Source organism: Saccostrea echinata, unplaced genomic scaffold, assembly GCF_033153115.1.
Source record: "Saccostrea echinata isolate AGI-Se365-2 ecotype Australia unplaced genomic scaffold, CSIRO_AGI_Sech_v1 ptg000015l, whole genome shotgun sequence".
In the NCBI taxonomy this organism is placed as follows: Eukaryota; Metazoa; Mollusca; class Bivalvia; order Ostreida; family Ostreidae; genus Saccostrea; species Saccostrea echinata.
The window spans coordinates 1,037,501-1,061,562 of record NW_026889764.1 but is presented as its reverse complement, the minus strand read 5'-3'; the positions used below and the strand labels follow the sequence as shown (position 1 = coordinate 1,061,562).

Genomic DNA, 24,062 nt, shown 5'->3' with positions numbered 1-24,062 from the left:
AGTCAGACCAAACTATATGAAGGGGGAGTATGAGAAAAAAAGATGGCTATACAGATTGAAGATGACGGATGCATTACTATCACATACTAAACTCTTCTGGTCTACAAACAGTAGAGCTTATCAAACACACACACAAAACATTTTCCCTGATATGGGTATATATAGAACACAAAAGGACTAGAATGATTTTTCATTCATTTCACAGATTAGCATTCAATTATACTGGCTTTGGTCCACACACTTATTGGCTTGTAGTGCAAGGCCCATACCAAAGAAGAAATGGTTTCATCTAAGCAGATAATGTGATCATAATGTTCATGCAATTTTACAGTGAAATTCATAATGTGTCCCTGGGCTATAAGCCAATACAAAGTTTACACAAATATATATACACATAGCCAACACAAGACTTCTGTCAGTCAGTGGGCAAAAATAACAGAGCTGTTCCAAGTGTCCCAATTGCATCAATTCTCTTTGGGTTGCCCTTCACCATTCACTACACAATTTACACCTCAAGCAACCATAGTGTTCCCATAGATATTTGTCTTGGCCCTTTTACAAGAGACAAAAAGCTTTCAGGCATTGTGGCGATAAGACAATGGGATCATCTGAATGCTAGTCTGCAAGAATTTTTCACACCTGATTCACCCTTCTAGAATTAAAAAAAAAGGATCCTGGTCTTTATAAGCAACATGAGGCTAATTAATTTTTTTGGAGCTAGACACCATTTTCTGATAATAAAAAGTCATGCTTGTGCAATTTTTACTGAGTGAGAAGTCTAATGTAGCATCTTTAATGCACAGCAGTAAGCTGTCAAAGAACCCATATTTCATGGGATAACAATAGAGAAACATTTAGCATCAGCCAAAAACTGCAACAGACTTGCAAGTAAATTAATCAAAAACTTACAAAAAAAAGATGATTATGAATGCCATCAGCATTCAAATAAAACTTATACACTAAGATGGCTTACACTAGATTAAAAAAAATTCTTGCCCTCTCATGTAAAGCTTGAGTGCATCTTCAAAATTCTGAAAAGCTCTCAGACAGTGTTGCAAGCTGGCAAATTTTTGGTACATTTCATGAGCTGCATACCCAAATCAAGCTCTGGTTCATAAAGTGCAAGCATTACCTTTTTTTCCCAACTGACAGAAGGACAAAAAAGAGGCCTATGGGCTACAATGCTCACATGAGTCATTATATCACCCTGCTGTTTTTTATTAGATTTATTCACTATACAGTTGAACTTTGGTATCTCGAACACCAATATATCTATATAAATACAACAAATCATGCCTTTACTGTTCTTCAGTAAATTTTTTTTAAAGATTGTTTCCCATGAATTCCTATGTAAAACTTTGATTGTCAATTGTGGTCCCATCCTAACCCAAGGGGTCATGATTTGAACAAACTTGAATCTACATTATGTATAATGGAGCTTTCACATTAGTTTCAACTCTTATGGCCCAGTGGTTCTTGAGAAGAAAATTTTGACAGATTTTTCCTGTAAATTCCTAATAAAACTTTGATCAACGATTGTTGCCCCACCCTACCCCTAGAGTCATGATATGAACAAACATATCTATACTATATAATGATTCACACAGAAGCTTTCGTTTAAGTTTTATCATTTCTGGCCAAGGGGTTCTTGAAAAGATTTTTGAAAGATACCATTTAATTTCCACTAATTCTTAATTATCTCCCCTTGACAGAGGCATGGTCCTTCATCTGAAGAAACTTCAATCAAATTAACCCAATAATGCTTTGTGGCAAGTTTGGTTGAAATTGGCCCAGTGGTTCTGGAGAAGATGAAAATGTTAAAAGTTTACAACAACAAGGAGATACAGACAACAGACAAATTTTTGATCAGAAAAGCTCACTTGGGCCTTTTGCTCAGGTAAGCTTAAAATGTATTCTGAGACATCAATGCGAATGCATCATGATATCACAAAAATATTTGGTCTCTTCACATAATGAGTAATCTCACTTCCATCCTGGTCACCATATATATACTTGCACAATATATACTGCAGACAACATGTAAGACCTAAGAAAGATTAAGTCATTTTTGAGCATCTGCTCTGCGATACTTAAGCATTATTTTAAGTGTGTCTAAGACTACCAACAAAAGCAGTGCTGTCATTCTCTGTGTGTTTTGATCCCTGTTCACTGCTGCCACATCAAACACTGGCTACATGCAATCTTCACCAGATCTGACATGTTGCCCTCATGATGGTAAATAGTTGTCAAAGAAAAGCAAACCACCACATGCAGAAAAAGAAAATAATAAAACACCCACTAACATGCCTTCAAAGACTCATGAATACTACAAAACCTACAGCTTTCTTCAGTCACTCACACACACAAACAAAAACTCAATTATATAGATTCAATAAAACATAAGATATTACTCTGCAAATTGTGTTGAACAAATATCAAGTAAAAATAATGTGCAATAAAAGTGGAACTGCAAACCAAAATAAATACCAAAGTTTATTGCTATGGAAAGATCAAATGCTCAAAACAACAAAATAAACATAAAACTGCTACTGAAGAAATTGCTTGAGATAACTTTTTCCCTGCATGTGCTAAACAGTATATATAGTAAATTGTATACAGTATGAGCAACATATTACATAATTATGTTCATTTTGCAAAAGTGGTATGCATAAATGACATAATATATATTATGTCAGGTGATATTATGTCAAAGACAACCCTGCGTTATGACAACAGCAAGTAGTAATGATTCAACCACAAAACAGAGGTACCAGTTCTACCAGCACTTCTCCTACACCAAAACTTATCCAAAAATTCCTTGCTTGTTTATCAATATTACCACATGTATTACATAGATACAAACAAGGCTGTTTGCTTTACTTTCTTGTACATGAGCAATGCTTTTCCCTAGCAACCTTAGTGAATACACAATGTACTCACTGAATCATTACCAGAAATATACATAAATGTCAGAGTCAAGAAAGCATTTTGTCTGAATCTAAGGGGTAGACAAAGTCGACATCTAAATGAAAATCCAGTTTTGTTGTCAAAATTTAAATGATAGGCTTTTATGGTCAAAGTCAAAAGGAAAGCAACTACTGATTTCAAGGTTTAAAGGGTAGAAATCTACTGATTTGATGGTTTAAAGGGGAGGCAACTTTCTTTGTCACAATTTTAAAAGGTAGAAAAGTTTGGCGCATCATCTTGAGGATTGACAAATTTTCTTCTTACTGGATAATAATTGTGAGGATTATACTTTCTGTCTGACAATTTACACAGAATGTTTTCTAGAGACAGCAATGGATGATTTTTTTTATAGCCATCCAAGATATATAATGGGTATTACTATGGTTGGATGAACTATGTGATATAGATTTCATTGGTTTCATCACCTGAAATTTTACTAAAGACTAACAGTTTAAAATTGAATAAATTACTGATTAAAAACTTTCTTACAGTAAAAATCCATATAAAATCCATAAATTCTTAAAGTCATCAGGAACTTGTTCACAGTTTTTTTTTTTATAAAGTCCAGATAAGATTAACACTGCCTCATTATAGTAATCCAGCTATTTCTCCATGGAAAGCATAAAGATAGGCAATCTCATTTTTATTCACTGACCTCTTAGAACTGCCGTACAATATTGACAGAGAAAGTGTTTAATTAGAAAACGGTCAGATATTCAAAGAATTTTCAGCTACTTGTTAAAGGGCCTACTTTATAAAAGGTAGTCTTTGATTTCAGAATCACAAGGTGAACAGAGGGACAATATTTTCATTGTGAAAAATCAAGCATCCTGAATATGCAAGTGTAGCACAGGCAGTGTCCAAACAGATTGTTCAGCCTAGCATTTTCAGAAAAAATTCTCATACTTCAAAAACCCTCTAGTCTGTTCACCTCTATTATAACAATGGTCTACAAGTCATAGGAGATCAAGTCACTGTGTGAGGCTACTAAAGGAGGCAGAAATGGCTGAGAAGTGTCTTCAAAAATTTGATTACAGAGTGGATGAAGTTTAAAAAACCTCTTGCCATCTGTTAATCACACATTACAAGGACGTGTCTGAGCTAACGTATACTGACAGAAAGAGTCCATTAGGGGTTTTGAAGTTTGTTTACAAACATGTGCAACATAAATGGTGTCTTTTGCCTCAGAAATCACCTCATTATTTATGACCCATACTTCCTGGCCAATCTTAATATGTTACTGAATTCTGAGCTATTTAGAAACTGAACATCAAATAAATGCTCTCACAATCTGTACATACAGGTGCCACACACAATTTCCCCTTACTCATTGTTTACACACAACTATGGAATTTCATTCACAGAAATGGGAGTAAAAAAAAGATATTTACTATTTTACATCAATTTATGTCACCTTAACTTGACTGATCACAAAGCTGGCCCATTGATCACTTAGTGATGCTTGAAAGATAGACACATTACTATCCCTGAAACATAAAGAGCTTGGCCACAAATTACCATAAAATACACCATACAGTGCCCTCTTAAAATTGCACTTAAACTTGACTGCACAAAATTTATGACTATAGTAACATCAAGAAAGAATATAAAGCAAATCATATTTACACGTGGTGTTACACAATCTGATTGTATCTAAAATTACTTTTATAATTACTTCTGACACCTAATTTTATAACTAGTAAATATATCTGCAGATGAATAATCAAAACTGGGATTTAACAAAAGCACAGTGCTTATGTATACATTTCTGTAATAAGTCTCGTAAATGCAAATGTAAGTGATCAAAAATATCAAGTTGGAAAAAAAGTCTCAGTAAATTGGATATTGAATTGGGAAAAAAAAAACATGAAGAACTATACTTGTATCACAGATGAGGAGGTAAAATTATTAATTAATTTTCTTTTATGACAATGGGACAACTGAATGAAATGTATAAGAGTGTACTGGACTTGCAATTTAACACTACATAAATTTAAAACTAAACAGTGCACTTCATTAAAAAAAAATGCTTTAAGCTTGTGAAGAGGACTGTGAAAAAGTTTTTTTTTTCAATATCTATTGTTAGAATTGCTCTTCTCACGATTTCTGAATAAAATCCAAACCTTACCATTCAAAAGAAATACAATCTACACTGTCGATCTCATAGATTTCTATAGTGTTGGTGATTTGTTGTCAAACCGCAAATTGTCCAGACGTCAACCAAAGCCCAGTCACAACAAAGTCCTGCACTAAACTGACCCTAGCTTTCTTCTGATCTGGACCATTTCAATTAAAGTTAACCTTACGTGCATGAATCTAAATATTACTTGTGCACAGTGTGTGTAGATGCATTAGAAGCCCTTACTTATACAAGCAATATCTTAACTTTAAGTCTCATTTTCTAGAATAGCCAAAAAAGACTTAAGTAAAATTGCCATAAATTTGAATATACCGGTATGTTAAAAAATGATTGATAGACTAAAAAAAAGGTCAATATGTACATAAAACACAATAATTATTAACCTTTTTTGCACTAAAAATGTCATAAAGCATCATGGAGAATTAAACTTGACAGATCTTATTAACATTTATGATGAATTCATCAGGATTACATGTAACATGTAATAGCAAAGGGTAGAAATTGTCAAATAATATTCTCCTGTGCAAGATATTGATCTACGGAAAAGTCAGGCAGGAGACTTAATAGCTTTAAACAGTACTGGCCACTACTAATAATTACTGGAAGTTAATCTTTATGCCAGGTTATTGGATTACAATCTCTAAACAATACTAATCTTCTTGTGTGTTTCATCATTTTATTTGACTCTTTGCCAGTAGTCAGAAAGTTGATATTAAAAGTTATTGTTCAAAATACTAATTCAATTATAAGTTAAACCCTCTGTGAAAGATGCTTTCTTTGTATGGCCTGATCAATGTTCCTATAGGCATTATGGATATAACTACTGACTCAAAAGTTTACAGAAATCATAGCGTGCAAGAATTCTAAACTGTGGACTTCAACCTGTTTTCTTTCAGGGCTGTTCCGTTTACAAGATACAGTCCCATGTAACAGTTACATAAAACTGCAATTGACCAAACTGGGGACTTACTTATAATTTGTAACAATCTGTACCTATTAAATAATAAAAAAAAAAACCAGAGGTAAGCCGAATCTCATGTAACCTTCTTTCTTGCTCCCTCTTAAATCATGATACTACATCTACTGTATGTATAAAAAGAAAAAATTAATCAAACATAAAATTTCTAAAAGTTGTTGGTAGATACCTGACCCCCCCCCCCCCCCCCCCCCCCCATCTCCAGAAAGAAATACCTACCTTGTACACCACAGTGAGATTCTTGGGTTCTATTTTTGTGTACATGTGAATGTTTGTAGATGTAATGAGGCAGACTTCCTGATATGGAGGGCCTAGGCTCTGAACTTGGTTCTATTAAATACTTTTCTCCTTGAAATTGAAAGGCTCCTGTCTGAAAAACAAAATGTTGTAAGATATAAATTAAATATAACAATCACCATCCAGCCAACATTAGTAAGCATGTTAAGGTAAACATAAACAGTTTTATAGGGGTATAATTCATTTTTTTCTTTCTTTTTTTCCCCAAAATTTGGTTCTTGAAAAACGGTTGATAACAAAGCATATTTTCTCCATATATGCAGTTAGTTTAATTGTTTGGTTTAAAAATAATCGGTGAATACTATCTAACAACAGTTTGACATTTCTAATTGTTGGGTTGCGAATCAACGTATTTCTTTGTACATTCGCTGTAACAAAACCCTGAGGGATTCCGTCAACTGGCATGTTGACCGAGTCATTTTTCACGTCCTTGCCGTCTCTGATGTGTTTTATGACTTCATTTCCTCCCCCTACATTTTGTGATGAATGTTTTTATAACATATGTGTGTTAAGAATGAATTACTGTGAAACTACATCGTCAAAATACGGCTGGGAAATATTGTCCTTTCGTCTGCGACTGGAAGTCCCAAAGACGCCATGTTTAGCGGGTCACGTGTCAAAATCGAGTGGTCACATGATAAGTCTATGTGCAAAGAAGTTACTGGTGCTGGATTATTAATTAAATACCCGCTTATACAAGCATTTAATTGCTTTTTACTTTATACAGTTTTACACGAGCACCACTATCTGAGCTGTCTCTGGATTGGAGAAGCAAATATAGGCCTAATCACAGAATTGTAGAATCAATGAGTAAAGGCTATTTCGTGACATATAGGCCCTAGGTTCTGACTGATTGGGAGGGCATCTACATCTATTAAAGGAGCGATTAATGTATATGGTAAATTGATTATTGCTGCTGATAAACACGCGTCGTAAAGAAAGTAATGGAGAGGAGAAAACTAAATTATATGTTTCTGGTGTATGTTCTTTCAATTGCATGCTCACTCTAGGTATATTGGTACATCTAATTACCAGTGATTTGCAACCATAAAATTTCGCTGATCTCCAAAGAGATCGCTGTTGTTTGTACACTATACATGGCCATAGGCATAAATTACATAATGTGATTTATACCCGTATACATTCAATATTTTCATTTGATCAGAAGATGAATCAAGGCCTTGATTGGCAAATATTGACCTTATTTTTCCTCTTGAGTCTTTTCAAGTTGCCGAAAAACAAACTTGACTCTTGTGTCGGTCAAACAATATTTCTACAGTGGTCACAAAACGAACAAAGTGCAAGAGTGCAACCCCCAAAGATTCTGTTTGCTCTCTGCGATACTATGGTTCCATTTTTTGGTCGCAGTCCCTTTCACGTAACACTGATAACATCTGTTAGTGACTCCCTAAACTTCACCATTTGCTTTAGTGGTCTAATGTACAATATTAAGAATACATTACGTATCTTTTTAAATTGTGTCATATGCACGTGTACATGGGGTTATAAAAGTTTTTTTTTTTCGGAGTGGGGTGAGGTGGGGGTGTAGGTTCTCATTCCGTTGCATTTCGGAATGGAGATATCTAGTACTAAAGTGATATTTCTCTTCATATTTCATGATGTTTCGGAGTGAGAAAAAGAGGGAGAGAGATTCTTACTTATAACAATTTACAGGTGTTTCTGATCACTTAAGGAATCTGTGTTTGTAAATCGGTTAGGATTCGTGGGTTCTCATTAATTTCCGTTTGCCTACAATCGTGGTCATTTGTATAATTTTGTACCAAGTCTTGCACCGATTCGCTTAAGTCGATCTTTGTTTATATTACAACTGACGAGTGTACACCATAACCCTATTTCTGCTGAATCGTCTGGTTTCTTACTAAAGATACACTGAGAAAAGAGAGGTCAATTTTTATATTACTTGAAAAGCATTCTGATGAAGCAAAATGATTACATACATAAGGTGTAATTCACTGTAAATCTGGCCATTAAATGGTTGCTTAACAAAACCATGTTTCTTTTTAATAGGATTTTTGTCCTCCATTGGACAGACCATTTCTAGCTTTTATTCATGTTTGAAGAGTTTTGCACCGGCAGGACCTACATATTTAAATGTTGACAGTGAACACTTTGTTGCCATATCATATCGTTCTCTGCTTATGTACGTCATCTGAGTCTACCCTCAATAATCAGCAGCTTACCTGTATGTCCTCTCTCTCTCTCTCCTTATGGTAACGTGTTCTTGAATTTTTATATTTTTCCTTCTTGCTTAAGTATTCATTCTCACAATATCAGGGGTACACTCGTGTACGTTCGTTTTTTTTTTGTTTGTTTGTTTGTTTTTTTTTGTTTTTATTTTTTTTTAGGTGGGGAGGGGGCAATTTTAAGAATGTAATCAGAACCCCTGACGCGTTGTGAGGCTGTTATGTATAATGCTTAATTTATCAAATTTTCTCAATGTCCTCAGTGCTTCCCGACCTAATCTTCTTTCGAAGTTCTCAAGATATGACAAATCTTCTGTTTAAATAGTATCGACTACTTTGACCTCAATACCGACAAAAAAAGTCACAGCTTGCAACTTTTACTGTATTGATGTTCTCTTGCATCTCGGCATGATAAATATAAACTTATATGAGTTAAGGCGATGTTAGGTTTTCATATGTTTCACCTCGGGACGTCGAACTAATTATGTGATTATTTGGTCATTACGACGCGCAGCCTAAGCGATGGAGTGATGTAATGAACTGATTGGCAGGCATCAGCGGACAAGCTTCCAGACGTCTGCTCTGTTAATACAGCAGACGACATAATGTGTTACTAGGTTGTCGCGCGTGTCTCCTCCCCCATTCCTACTAGGTTTTTTTTTTCTGTTATAAGAGTGAGAAAATGCAGGTTATGGTGTATTGGTTGTCTCGGTTATCGCGTTCAATGCTCATCTTTTTGCAAACGGAACTTTGCCAAGATTAGCACTTAGGGGAATGTTTCAGCTGATGGTGTAGATTTTTTGCTGATTCAATATAGTATAAGCGTGTACGGTAATACTAGCTGATGGACAACTTCGAGTCAGAAAAGAGGGTATACTGCACGCGATGATTGATGCCTACGGAAGATGTCGCTAGGTCGAGGTGGGAGGTGGGTTGGGGTTTACTATAAATTAAAGTGTTCTATGGCTAGTACTTACCAGGCCCTCACACAGGCTGAATACAGCCCTCGAATTTAAATCTTGGTTAATCCGACCAGTATAGAAACACCGTGACAGTCCAACATTCTCATGGCTCTCATTAAACCATGTATTATTTCTAGAAAAATATTGCACTACTAATGTCGGTGCTATAAACTCCTTGGTAAAAGAAAGGTCCAGAGAAAAATTTCTCCCAAAGGCTGAGAGCACATACTGAACATTTGAATCAAAATTTTGCACATAACTAGAACTTCTTTTTGATATAAAATGTGTAGTGTGAGCATTTCCATGCCGCCCGATTCGCGCCGGATAGACTACTTCTCGTAAACCTGAAATAAGTAAAGTAAGACATTTTATGAATTGCAAGTCGTATTTTTAAATATAAGTTATTATTATTATTTTTTTTTTTTGTAATTGATAAATTAATATCCAGAGAACATACCTGCACTATCACCCTCACGATTTTGCTTTTGGCCATAAATTAGCATTGGAACAAATAGCAAATAATGAATTTGATATAAAAGTTTAAATGCCATTGTTTTTTCATTGTTTCCCTTTTAATTCCATCGGTTTGTCTTCTCACTCTAAACCTTAGCAAACGCGATCAAGTAAGTAGTGAAATACCATGTGCCTTTTGTACGGCTCCGCAGGTCACGCCCCCTTTCCCAACGTTGAGCCAATCAGTGGCTGTGACGTCCTCTAGTCTTGCCACATGAATGACAATTTTTTCCTACTCAATGATTGTGTGTATTTGTAGTATAAACAAATCTTACAAAGAAGGTCAACGACTGTCAATTGTTTAATTTATTTAAACTCCAAAAAGAATTTTATTCAACGTTTGGGTCCACGACCATTCAATTTTATCTATTGAATTATTAATCACTGGGTATTTAAAAGTACCTTTTATGAAATTTATGCAAATAATTCTCAGAATTACGTCTAATGAACAGCTCTGTACACTTCAAAGAGACAAAAATTCTCTTTTTATCTTTCCAATTAGCAGGCAGTTGAGAGTGTACATTGAAAGGGGAATAATCCATTTTTACACACAAAAATTGTGATATGACCTAATTTAATATTACTGACATTTTAATTATCAATTTAATTAAAATTTCTCGTTCTTTACTGTAGAACTTCACGATTATATTACGGATTTATGTTGAGAATGAGTCTAGTGCGTATATAAGTCTATATACAGGACATAGGCTACTAACAAACATGTTACATTAAAATTTTAAACTTACAATCTATAACTATCTTTATTATTATTTATAAAATGGAAACTTAATTTAGGTTTACATAAGTAGAATGAAGATTAGCTGCATAAAGTTTCATTTTTTTCCAAAGTTCAAGGTTTCTGAACAATGCCCTATAAACTGATATCAATTGTATAGATTTGCAAGGGTGATTGCTTTAAGTTATAATTTTGAATATCACAGTGAGTTTACAATGTCTTCACATTTTAGGAATTTTATATCCGACTTCTTGCTTGTAGCAAGTGCGTGTCTTTAAATTATAGCGGGCACCTGCTTGAAGATTCAATATCAAAGATATCAATTTAGAAGTCGTACTTTAATTAGTGACTTGTATCCATTATTTCAAAGAGGGTTTAGTACAATCTCAGCATCGGATGTAAAAAAAATAATTTGATGACCTGCTTCGAAAAGGGGGATGGGGGGGGCAAAACGATGCTGAAACTAGAAAACAACATCAATATATATATATTCCCTCTTAAATTCATACAACTGCATAGACCTCTTTACGGGTCAAGAGGGGCAACTCTCTCTCTCTCTCTCTCTCTCTCTCTCTCTCTCTCTCTCTCTCAGTAAGACTACATATATTGTTTACAGTATTTGGAATGTTTTAGTTTTAATGTAATAACAGTATAAACAATGTCGAAAATTGTTTCCCATAAACTTTTACAATAGCACTCACATGGATATTACCTTGTCTTTTGTTGTTTTATACTTACTCATTGTTTGTGTCCTTGATACACTCAGATCGACCCTGGTGTAGATGGTGCCTGGTCAATGCCAGGAAAACCACAAAACGGCCATTCATTGCTTTGGCACCCCTTATCCTCCACGCACATGCTGATAGATCTGACGTAACTATTCAGTTTATTGACTTTTTTATCCTTCTTAATCTAAAAAAATTTCGTGGTCTTTTACACAAACAATAAAAAAAAGTGCTCACTATCAGAGATACATGTATTTCTCTTACTCTCATTTTTTTTTAAATCATTGATAATGCCAATTGCGTAATGATCGAGTGTATACATGTGTTTACTTGTAAACAAAACACTTATGAACCCTGTGATTTTTCTGGTGCAGTTTCATGGAAGTTATATTTAATTGCTTCTGTATATTACAAATATTTGCACTGTATTATTTAATCCCCAAGAGCGCAAGTGTACAAGTGTGCCCGAATTTTTCTCTTGTTTACAAACATTCTCCCCTCCTTATTTATTGATTTAAATAAAATCATAAATCACTTTAAACCCCCGACGAACCAATTTAAAATTTGTTGTAAGTGTGTGTCGCAGCGACCGGGATTTGGTGAGGCAATATACCCCTGTAATGCACTAGTTTTCCTAACGTCATCGTTTGGTACCCCCACGAAGTGTGGACGTTGTATGGGTGCGTCATGTTTTTGATTGCAGTGACTTCCGGGTATCTGTATTTTTATTACCTCCTTATTATGACCACCTTATATAGTGAGAAGGTGTGGGGTTGTCTGGAAAACACAAAATATATATATATAGTCAGAAAGAGATGTCAGAGTTACATGTATGGTCGTCATAGGGGTTCACAATGACCTTGATCTTTGACACTTACCTCTATCATAACGATACCATCTTCAAGGTTTATGCCTAAAAAAAAGAAAAAAAAAGATTTTCATGATCTTACGTGTGTCCCAATTCTTCCTTCAGTAAAGAGAAAATTCAAAACTGATCCTATTACAATATCAATATATATTAAATATCAGATACTTTGCCAAGCAGGAACAATTTTTATTATGGTTTCAATGTGCATTTTTTAATAATAAGCATACTTTAAAATCATGCTCCTTACAATGATATATAATACCGCGGGTAGGATTTTTTTTCATGAAACTTTTATTTTACGTTATTTTTAGGAATTTCCATATGGAATGCATTCTAAATGTGTGCTAGAAGTGTAATTTATGAAAAATATCCTTGGACCCGGGGTGTATATATTTTTTTGGGAGGGGGGTCCTATCCACAAGCACTTGTGAAATGACCTAGTTGTGTTGCCTTTGGTATAATGCTATAAGCTGTCTGGAGCACAGGCCTTTAAATCCGACTCTAAAAAAAAAATGGAGATGTATAAGAAAGATATTTTTTAACACCCCAAATTTTTGTAAGTCGGATTAAAGCGATCTAAAGGCCTGTGGTCTGGAGCTTAAAATTGACCACTCCAGCTTATGATTTAATCTGGGATTGACGATTGTATTTATTTATTTATTTATTTATTTATTTATTTATTTATTTATTTATTTATTTATTTATTTATTTATTTATTGTTTCTATTAAAATTGTTACATCGAATGTTTCACATTGACTTAATGGTAATACTCAGTATTAGTTTTATTTTTCTTAATTCAATGCTTGAATTGCACATGAATATGTTCACCTTGATTGTAGGCTACAGAGGCGTAATCACAAACTTGCAAGAGGGATGGGACGGGGTGGGGCCTCAATCGAGTATAAAAAATGTCTCCCAGTTATACGATTGTTGAAAATTAGATATACGAAGGTTGAAAAGTAAACTCACAACTGCTATAAAACCTTTAGTAATATCAAATGTTATCAACAAATATAAAATTTGACATACTTATACTCCTATCTATTTTGATTTTCGCTTTAAAATTTCATTCGATTGCATGTATATAAAATACTTTTTAAAATATTAAAGATAATCACAACGTTAGCTAGGTTTTTGCCTTTCGCCGCATGCACGGCAAGAATATTACCGTCGTCGTTAATAATACCGTCGTTGACGTTTCGTTTTAGTTCATCAGCATATCCTTTTAATCTCTCACGTGCTTCTTTTCAATAATTTTTTACGGCTGTTTTGCTAAAAACCATCTTGTTTTGAGTTGTAGCATTAAAATTATTGGAAGTTTGTCCAAATAATATTTCTGAAATCATTTCTTTTTGCATAAATCTTAGGTACTTCCATCAGATTCAAAATTAGTGTCCATGAGAAACGTCATTCCGACGTCGGTGCGGCGATAGACGAGACCCAAAGTCATGTTTACTAGTATTCTAATATTTTATGAAGTATTGCATATATCTGAATCAAACTGGGGGAGGGGGCCCGGAGGCCGTGCCCCCAATAATTGAGTTAATTTTGAAGAATTTTTGATAACTGATGACTTTTTAATTTTTTTTTTATTTTTTGCTTGTCAGGGAATTTTTTGTAGTGCCCCATCAGCTGAAAATGTATGGTTGTGCCCCCCCCCCCCCAAACTGAAATTGCTTCCTACGGGCCTGTGAAAAGGCACAAGTCAAAATAGATAGAGGTATTATTATATACAGTTTTGTTGAAAACTTTCGATTGTTAAAGATTTTATAGCAGTTGTGTCATTACTTTTTGGTCAAGCCTCGAAGAATTTACGAATGATGTGATTAATATTGAAGATTAGATGGAAGAGTTACGCGCGTTATTGTCATGTGTCAAAAGTCAGATAATGCAGAAAAAATATCGTTTTTATAATTTGGTGATTTTTAAAATTTTCAAGTTTAATAACAGAAGCTGACAGGGGGGAGAGTGCTGTCCAAAGTTAGTTTGATGCATCTTATTGCTCTGTTAATTATTAGGACCACGCATGAAATGCAGGGGTCCTACAAGAATCACATTGTCATCTGTCTGTCAACACTTGTTGTGACGCGATAGCTAATTTTGTACAGCAGTACTTTACTTAAAGAGCAAAACACCTACATAATGTATAGATTTTGGGATATCACTTTGTCTGTATGTCAGTTGTGTGTCTGTATGTGTATCCATGACACTTTTGTGGTGATGCTACATTGTATAATTTAAACAGCTTTCAACGCAATGTTTTCAAATTTTGTACAGAAGTACTTTACTATAATAGAATTTGGGGACATATCACTTTGCCTGTCTGTCTGCATGCCTGAATGTAGATCCATCGTTACATATAACTTGAACAATTTTCATCGTAACTTTTTCAGATTTTATACAGGAAGAGTTCACCATGGGGTAAACATCAGTTAATTTTAATATCCGTTTGTCCATGCGTACACCTTTCAGTCAACACTTTTATTCTTTTACTGTGACTGTACGACCTCATCGTAATATAATATACTTTTTAAAAAAGTTTTACCATTTGTTTTACTGAGCGGTCAAAAAAAAAAAAAAAAGCTAGATAAGACCGCTTAGTGAGATGTTGGACTTGGTCAATTCCGTAACTGCCAAATATCAATGATCGAATGCAAACAAGATATAAATGATCCTGACTACAGTTTGACTTAAAATAAAATCACAGCGGTCCAACATCTCACGGACAGGTCCAACATCTAACCCAGCTGTCCAACATCTTTTTTTTTTTACCACTCAGTAAAACATTAGGTTTGGTATATAGACCTTGTCTTTAAGTATAGATTTACAAAGGAAACAATTTTTAAAGGTATACCATATATAACATTGTATATAAATACTTACAGTTAGAGATAATATTAATTTTGCCGAAATATAAAATACTAGCTACTACATATGCTTGTGCCCCTCAATAATCTGATGACTTTTTTTTGGCTTAATTGCCAAGAAATTTTTGGAAGTTGATAGTGCCCCCCTCCAACTGAAAGTGTAGGCTTGCACCCCCCCCCCCCCAATTGAAATTGCTTTCTACGGGCCTGCATGTAACAAGATACACATGTAAAAGTTCGAATTCATTGTAACAATTTATACAACAGCATGAGTTCATTATGAGAAAAGAAGAGACATTTTGTGATCATACGGGTTTGTCTCTCTGCATGTTGGCATATATGTATGTCTATTGTGATATATTTGGAACGAAGCGTTACTGTAATTAATATAAAAGAGACAATATATCCTTAAAGCATAAACGCAGATCTGGCTTTTTTAAATATTAGGGGTGGAGAAGATTTTTTGGAGAGGTTAAAATTGAATCAAGGTGATCGGCATTAAGGACCCCCTATACACTGCAAAATGTTTTTGGACATTGAGAAAATTATATTGTATAAAGGTGTAAATTTTAAATTTATCCATATAATTTTCGATGTATGGTACGTGGCATTTACCCCCAGGAAAAATGTTCAAAGACGACGAATTATCAATGAACAGAAATCACAGTTACGCATTTACTTCAGTGGATAAAATATATACAAATGAAGTGTCCTGTTAATTTATCTTGGCCTTTGTATAATGTTAAGAATGCTTGATTTGATTACAAATTGAAAAAATACACTGTCAATTTCTATTTATTGGAATTAAGATCTAAGAGCAGATCACTCTAACTGCAGAAAAACAACTCTTTAGTGTTCAGTGTAAAGAGGGTTCTTAATACAGAAAAAAAATGCGGAACAAGAGAGATAACTTTTAAATGTATCATGTTTTAAATTTAAAGGATGGGAGTAACAAAGTCAGACACACCTGGCGATTAATAGCTATATAAAATATATGTATATAGTACTATATGCACGTTTTACCTTTAAAAATTATTTCCTTAATTTATAAAACTATACTAAACGAAGGGTTTAATCGGAATGGCGAGTTCGAGAACTGTATTGTTTTCCAATAATTATTTCGAAATATTATTTGGAAAAATATGAGAATTTCGCACTTCTGAAACTTGAAATTTTCTGAAAGTTAATACTTTAAATGCAACACCATTTATTACGTAAAAATAAAATAAAGAATTATTCAATAAGATCCTCTTTAACTTAAAAATCAATATATATATATATATATATATATATATATATATATATATATATATATATATATATATATATATATATATATATATATATATATATATATATATATATATATATATATATATATATATATATATTTTCTTTTCGGGTGATTCATGATTAGTTTATATACATAGTCGTCAGAAAGGAAAATGTAGTTTTGAAGTGAAATATTTGTTATCTGAGTAGGGCAGAGGTCTTGACCCCCTCCCCCCCATGATATTGTTATTGAAATTTATATAGCCCCCCCCCCCCCCCGAAACAGGCATTCCCTTGTAAGATATATTATATATGAAGGAAAGCGCCTTGTCTTTGAGAAGTGCCCCCTCCCCCCTTCATATTTTTTTTACTTGTCAAAAAATTGTTGGTTTCGATCGATCCAACCTTGAACTGTCCCTCCCCCGTCTGAAATTCCACCACTGATAAATTCTATTTTTATTCTTTATTTCCCTTTTTTTTTTATTGCATCCCCATCTGTATTGTGTAAAACAACATTTAAATTCTACTAATTTGCATGTACTGCATGTGGATTGTATATAAAGTTTAATATTGGAATCAAATACAATTAACATATAATACAAATCTGAAACATTTTAGAATTAATATACAAGGTGTTTTAAACAACACAAATTGTGCGTGTACAATAAACATGTAGATAACGAATGGAAAGTATACACACTTAGAAACAGTGGCGGATTCGTGAATTTCATGCCTGGCAGGGGGTCTGAGGGCTGCTGTTGAAGCCCCCAGTGTATCCAGGGCAAAGAGGTGTTCAGTTTCCCCGGCCTTAATTTTAGGATAATGGACATGCAAGTTTTACATTCCTATAAAACAAATCAAACGGGGAGGGGTTTTGCGCTGGATCTGCCTTTGAGAAATTATAGAATACAAGTAGGAAATATACAAATCAACTGATCAAGAGAGCTGCTGCCGAATGGCGATCAAGGTTTTGAATTACACTAGACTAACCAGTGCTAACAGTATCATGGCCGTAGGAACCGGGGGAGGGGGGGGGGGCTCATGTGTGGCTGTGCCCCCTCAAACTGAAATTGCTTCCTACGGGCCTGAGTATGTCAATCATTCAATATCGACATTTGGGTATAACCTATTCCAGAAATAGATTATCATTTCTCCTTCCCTTCTCTACATTTTCTCATAAAGTTATCATGTTTATAGGTCTTTAAAAATCTTGAAGGGAGGGATAATGATATGACTGAAAGTAAATTGAGGAAGGAATTATGTGAGACGCTTTCAAGAGAAAAAGGACGGGAAAACTCTCATAAATTAGGTATACTGAATGCATGAATATGGACTTTGTTTTCCGATTAAAGTAGTGATGTGGAGTCTAACAATTCTGCAATGATTTTTTTAGGATCAAATTTCGCGCCACAGTAGCGGAAATAGAATTCATAAAACTCTGCGCATCAGGATGCGCACAGCGGTTAAACCCTCACTTCGATGGAGGACGCCTTGAAAAATTCAGGTAAATAACGCCACTTTTACTTAGGTTAGAGATGTGTGGCGTAATTGTAATTAATACAGGAATATTAAGTGGTGATTAGAAAATGCTATGATGTCAAATTTATCAATATATATCCATGATTCTCAAATATACATGCTGGTTAAGTGTTAGCCTGTCGTTTTTCATTGTTCGCTAAATCGACCATGGCTTGTTGCTTGCGCCCGTTTTGTGCGTGTCGACGCAGGCTTAGGTGATATCTCGTTGCGGTGTAGTGCGCGCTTGGCAGAATTGATTTTACTTGGTGTACATTTGTCGTTTCATTTCGAAAAATGTACGCTAAGGCACTAGTCAAGGATGGAAATCCTTGCCGGGGATTCTCTTTCTGCAGAAAACACGGGTTGTGATCTATAAATAGAACCAGTGTTTACTTCCTGTGAGATTTTGTCGGATGATCATCCGACAGGAAACTCTTTTGATGGCTTTTGATGGATTTCCTGTCCAAGTGTATTCCAACAAGCATCCCCATTTCTTTGTTCCGAGAGATTGAGAGGGCCTTTGTTAGCATTTCTAGTGATAAAACACGCAGGTTAAAGGTTTTACCAATAATCAATACTTACTGATTATGTATCATGTGTGGCAGCTGTGTTTGTTTGTCACTGAATGGTGAGCCATCATGTTGCAGGGCTCTGCAGGTTAAATGTGGCATCTGTTGTTCAATATAAACATTGGCAAGTTATAGTTCACTGGGAGCTAGTGTGAACATTGTATGCATTGGATTAATAATATGTTCACAAGACACTAAGTACCAGGGCACAGCTGGAGGATCATTTGTATTCATTTACTGTGAAGGCAAATTGTGATTGATTTGATTGATTTCTTAGCTAAAGCTTTTGTAAGTCCTTACCTAAACTTGAACAAGAAAAATATCAGCTGTCAGAAATTATTATATAAAAAATATTTTTTCACATCATCTGAATTTTTTGTAGGCTATGAAGAGGAATGATATATTACTCACTTCAAGATGGTCTATGATTTTGATGTAAAGGAGTTTTGTCAAAACTTGAAGGCAACTAAGCCTCCGTATGAGTGCCCAGTAAGATCATGTGGAAAAATCTACAAAAGCTACTGTGGAATTCAGTTTCATTTATACAACTTTGATCATGACAATCCAGAAAATAACTCCCCTTCTCCAGGGAAGAAACCAGGAAAGAAAAAGACCAAGTGGGGCCATCACAGGTCCATGCGGCGGTCCCCTACACCACCAGAATTTGTTGTTCCACAACGAAGAGAAACTCTTACATATGCTGAGGCTCAGAGACTTGTTGAGATTGATTTAGAGGGTAGACTTCACAGAATTAATATCTATGAACCGCTTGAAATCATCACTCAGGATGAGATTGACAACCACCACAACACGGAAAAAGAGGAAAAAGCAGAGAAAACTCCGCTAAAGACAAAAGTTAGTGAAACACAGAAAACTCGCAAGGAGCAACCACCCCAGGGTCAATCTACAGTTAAATTACCAGAGGCTCAGTACAAAGTCATAGATGATTACATTAAACCCAATAAGATCTCAAATAGACAGAATTCATACTATCGCTATATTGAGAAGTCTTCAGAGGAGCTGGATGAGGAAGTAGAGTATGACATGGATGAAGAGGTAAAATTAAAGTGTATTTGTCATTTAAACAAGAGTGTAAAGAAATAGATTATCATTGAAAATCATTATACCTTATATAAGAATTTGTTTCAATTATTTAAAGGATCATGCCTGGTTAGAAATCCTGAACAAAAGTAGGAAAGAAGACGGCATTGTTCAGGTTAAACAGGAAGACTTTGAGTTGCTGATGGACAGATTTGAGAAAGAGGCCTTCTTCCAGAGTCAAACTTCAGGAAAGGACCTAGGCCCTTCTATAGATGAGGATGCAGTGTGCAATATTTGTCAAGATGGTGAATGCCAGAACAGTAATGTGATCTTATTTTGTGACATGTGTAATTTAGCAGTACATCAGGAGTGCTATGGTGTACCATATATTCCAGAGGGACAATGGCTATGTCGGAGGTGTTTACAATCCCCATCTAGAGCCGTGGACTGTTGTCTGTGTCCAAACAAAGGTGGGGCATTCAAGCAGACAGATGATGGCCGTTGGGCGCATGTTGTGTGTGCTTTATGGATTCCTGAAGTCGGGTTTGCAAATACAGTGTTTTTAGAACCTATAGATAGTTTTGATAATATACCACCAGCCCGGTGGAAATTATCGTGTTACATATGTAAGCAACGAGGTACGGGGGCATGTATTCAGTGTCACAAAACAAACTGTTATACAGCATTTCATGTTACTTGTGCTCAGCAAGCAGGACTTTACATGAAAATTGAACCTATCAAAGAATCTAGTGCTAGTGGATTAACTGTGAGTGTAAGAAAGACAGTGTATTGTGATGTTCATACGCCGGCCGATTCCGACTGTATGCCCTGTCTCACTGGGGCTGACAGCTCGGAAGATGACAATAAGTCTGCTTCAGCTAAAAAGGCCAAGGAAAAGTCCAAATTAAAAATGAAAAAAGCCCGTAAAATCTTAGCAGAGAAACGCAATGCTCTTCCTGTTGTTTCTATACCCATTATTCCACAATCAAGGTATGTATAAATCTGTATGGATGTAATGTGTCAAAAATTCCCCTGAGTGTCCAAAGATACTAACTTAACAATATCCATAGCTTGAATGATAATTAAAGATTCTCTGGAATATATGCACCAGGTCATCCAAATTTTTTTTAAAAAGTGGATTTCCTTAATTTTTATACATTAAGTGAACATAGATTTAGGCCGTGATTGTACACACATGATTTCAGTGTGTAATAGCTTCTATTTCTTTGTTATAGGTTGTCCAAAATTACCAACATGATCAGCATACCTAAGAAGCAGCCATTCCTGACTAAGTTGTTGAGTTACTGGACATTAAAGAGGCAGTCCAGAAATGGAGTGCCTCTACTGAGGAGATTACAGTCAAATCACATGACCAGGAACAAACATGAGGTAGAAAATCTCTTAAGTGCTCTACTGCCTAGGAGTAACACTCCACAAATGATTTTTTTGTATTATATCCAAGATTTATTATTTTGTATGGCATATTTATTTTTTATCTGTATGCTAAAGTTGTAAAAAAAAATGTAATTTTGAAAAAAAAATCATTGTCTACTCTTTGAAGACCAAAAATGACAAACAGAGTAATGCCCTAAAGGAGCAGCTAAAGTACTGGCAGAGGTTACGACAGGATCTAGAGAAAGCTAGACTTCTGGTGGAACTGATCAGGAAGCGAGAAAAACTCAAGAGGGAGCAGGTATTAAAATCAGGAGCTACAGTGTTAAACAGTAATGGATCTAAAAATATAAATGTTTTTATATTTGTTCTATTCTAAAAGAAAAATATCTGTGTAATTATTTGTTCTGAGAAATGCTGAAAGTTGACAATATGTGTATTTTTCTTTCATTATAGTTAAAGGTACATCAAATGGCTATGGAGTTGCAGCTTCAGCCATTTGCTGTGTTATTGCGCTCAACTCTTGAGCAACTAGTGGAGAAAGATTCCTCCAATTTTTTCACAGAACCGGTGTCACTGGATGAGGTGATATGATTTATTTTAACGTATTTTAAGGTTTAATTTGTTATTAACAATGTAAAAGGGCTTTTTCGGAGTTGTTTGTGGGAGAGGAAAGGGGATACACTTCCACAGCATTTTTCTGGTGTTGGATTGCATTATTATTCATATCGATGGACGGTCATTGTCAGAATTTTGAAATAAGAAGTGGGTGGTTTTTCAGAATTTACCAAATAAAGTGGTCATTTACAGGAGTTTAAGTTATAAACATTAGTAATCTATAAACCTGAAAAGAAGGTATCGTCTTATTGTTTAAATACATTTTAATTTATTTTTTTGGATGTACGAAGGGGAGTTACTCAAAATAGGCAATATGAAAGTAGAAATAAGGCAATACTAGCTGTTTTGCCAAAGAAGAAAAGTAGCCCAACACAAAAAGCCTGCATGTGATAAAGGGTGGCTTAAGGAAGGGGGATGGAGGGAGATACACATTTTTTTTTTCATGCAATATTTCTTGAACATTATGTCTACAGCTAACTCTGGAAAAGTCTCCTGATACAACTGTGCATAATATAATCTTTGTAACCCTTGAGACTAATTGAATATATCATATTTTTCTGTTACACTATATAATACAAAAATTTCTCTTGCAGGTTCCAGATTATCTTGAGTACATAGATAAACCAATGGACTTTGAGACCATGCGAACAAACATTGACAGTCACAAGTATCGCACAATGGATGAGTTTGAGTCAGATTTTGACCAGATCATTAGGAATTGTATGAAGTATAATGCCAAAGACACAGTGTTCTATAGAGCAGCTGTCAAACTTAGGGATCAGGTGTGCTGACAATGTGGTTTAATTCAATTTTTTTTACTTTTCTTCCTGTCGTAGATCTCAGAATTGTAATTCAGAAAAGTTATATGGTATAACAGGTTTATTTTATAATAATCCAATTTCCACTTTCTTTGCTATAATTTTTAGATTGCAAAAAATAAATTTGCATAAAATTGTCATCAGTTTTGTACCATAAAGTTTGCAAAGATAACGCTAATATACCACTGGGAAAATCAGAAAAATAGGACTATGCAAATTAAAAATAACAGCATTTGGATTATTTGCACAGAAGTTTCTGCATGCAGGAAAAAACAGATATTGGATGCTTTGTAGTGATTGAAATAGAATTTTCTCAAGTCATTTTTTTTTGTAAAACAGGAATGAGTATGAAGTGGAATTAAGTTGACATAGGAATGCACTGATTAATGAACAGTTTACTGGTAGTAAAAATATTTATTATACTATAGGGTGGGGCTGTTATCCGGACTGCCAGGCGTACAGCAGAAAGGGTGGGATATGACCCTGCCACCGGTCTACACATGGAGCAAGTGCCAACAGTCCCAGAACCTGTTGTCTTAGAGGACAGTAAGTAATCAAATGTTGGAAACCTCTTTCAGTTTTAATGGACAACAGTTTCTAATAGGAGAGTGAATACAGTTCCTGAAACCTTATGTTATTTTCCTTTGTAGTTCAGTAAGTTAGTTTTCAAGGTGTCAGGGATTTTCTATTGCTGAAAATTTTAGCAGATTTTTTAATTGAAAGCAAAACAAATTAATTTTCTGTTCAACAGTTGATAGTTTCTTAGAAGACACGAAAGATGGCATGCCTCTTGAAGAACAACTTAGGATATTGCTTGACAAGATGGACATGGCGAATTCCTCTAGAAAACCAGGTGTGTCATAAATAATGATTATTTGCATCATATCAGTCTGAATTCAATCTGAATTAATAAAAAAAGAATTCTGACCATTCTTTAAAAAAAATCTTGATGTTCCTGAACTTTTTCCCTTGGTGATAAATAGAATTCTTTTGATCTTAAAACATATCTACAATTTATTTGATTATTACAGGTAAATCTAAGCTAGCCAGGAGGATAAGGAAGGAGATAGTTAAGGTGCGGAGGAAGTTAGCCATTCAGAAAGGTCAGCAAGCCAGTGACCTAGATGACATGGCCGAGACTGGTGAGTTATCAACACCTTGTTTTATGAATGGTGAATTACAGTTAAACTTCGGTATATCAAGCACGGATATCTCGAATACTATGGATATAAGTGATTTTGAAGTCCCAAGTGCATAATTCTTAAGTATTTTACCCTGGATATCTTGAATCCTCAGATATCTTGAAGTATATTGTTGGTCCCGTGAAGTTAGAGATAACGAGGTTTGACTGTAGTTTTTACTGACTCCAAGATAACTTAGTATTAGGAAATTTGATGCTTAAAAAAATCCTTAGGGTAAAAAAATTTGTAATACTTTGATATACTGAAAATAGAGAATTAAAGGAGCATCTAACTGGTTTTGAATAAATTGAGATAAGGGAAAATTTTGTGTGTTTCAGTATATGTCTTGAACTACGAGGTAGGTAAATAATGGGATGTAACTCTTTTAAATACTAAG

The 24,062-nt window shown here is 34.7% G+C and overlaps 2 protein-coding genes across 5 annotated transcripts in view; one reads left to right on the top strand and one right to left on the bottom strand.

Annotated features, from left to right (window-relative positions):
• LOC133187973 (A disintegrin and metalloproteinase with thrombospondin motifs 9-like) overlaps nucleotides 1-12,407 on the bottom strand; it is a 91,611-nt gene extending 79,204 nt beyond the window's left edge. Inside the window, 7 exon segments of the mRNA XM_061323365.1 lie at nucleotides 6,303-6,344; nucleotides 6,347-6,413; nucleotides 6,744-6,850; nucleotides 8,162-8,270; nucleotides 9,562-9,890; nucleotides 10,186-10,291; nucleotides 12,399-12,407. Coding sequence (XP_061179349.1) covers nucleotides 6,303-6,344; nucleotides 6,347-6,413; nucleotides 6,744-6,850; nucleotides 8,162-8,270; nucleotides 9,562-9,890; nucleotides 10,186-10,291; nucleotides 12,399-12,407 — 769 coding nt within the window.
• A 5,540-nt stretch (nucleotides 12,408-17,947) lies between these two features.
• LOC133187363 (peregrin-like) overlaps nucleotides 17,948-24,062 on the top strand; it is a 12,830-nt gene continuing 6,715 nt past the window's right edge. For all 4 annotated transcript variants that reach the window (XM_061322710.1, XM_061322708.1, XM_061322709.1 and 1 more), the window contains exons 1-10: nucleotides 17,948-18,032; nucleotides 18,998-19,671; nucleotides 19,775-20,646; nucleotides 20,892-21,045; nucleotides 21,218-21,349; nucleotides 21,505-21,633; nucleotides 22,260-22,448; nucleotides 22,913-23,030; nucleotides 23,236-23,337; nucleotides 23,516-23,626. In XM_061322710.1, coding sequence (XP_061178694.1) covers nucleotides 19,033-19,671; nucleotides 19,775-20,646; nucleotides 20,892-21,045; nucleotides 21,218-21,349; nucleotides 21,505-21,633; nucleotides 22,260-22,448; nucleotides 22,913-23,030; nucleotides 23,236-23,337; nucleotides 23,516-23,626 — 2,446 coding nt within the window. In that variant the 5' untranslated portion in view covers nucleotides 17,948-18,032; nucleotides 18,998-19,032. The remainder of the gene's footprint in view (nucleotides 18,033-18,997; nucleotides 19,672-19,774; nucleotides 20,647-20,891; nucleotides 21,046-21,217; nucleotides 21,350-21,504; nucleotides 21,634-22,259; nucleotides 22,449-22,912; nucleotides 23,031-23,235; nucleotides 23,338-23,515; nucleotides 23,627-24,062) is intronic.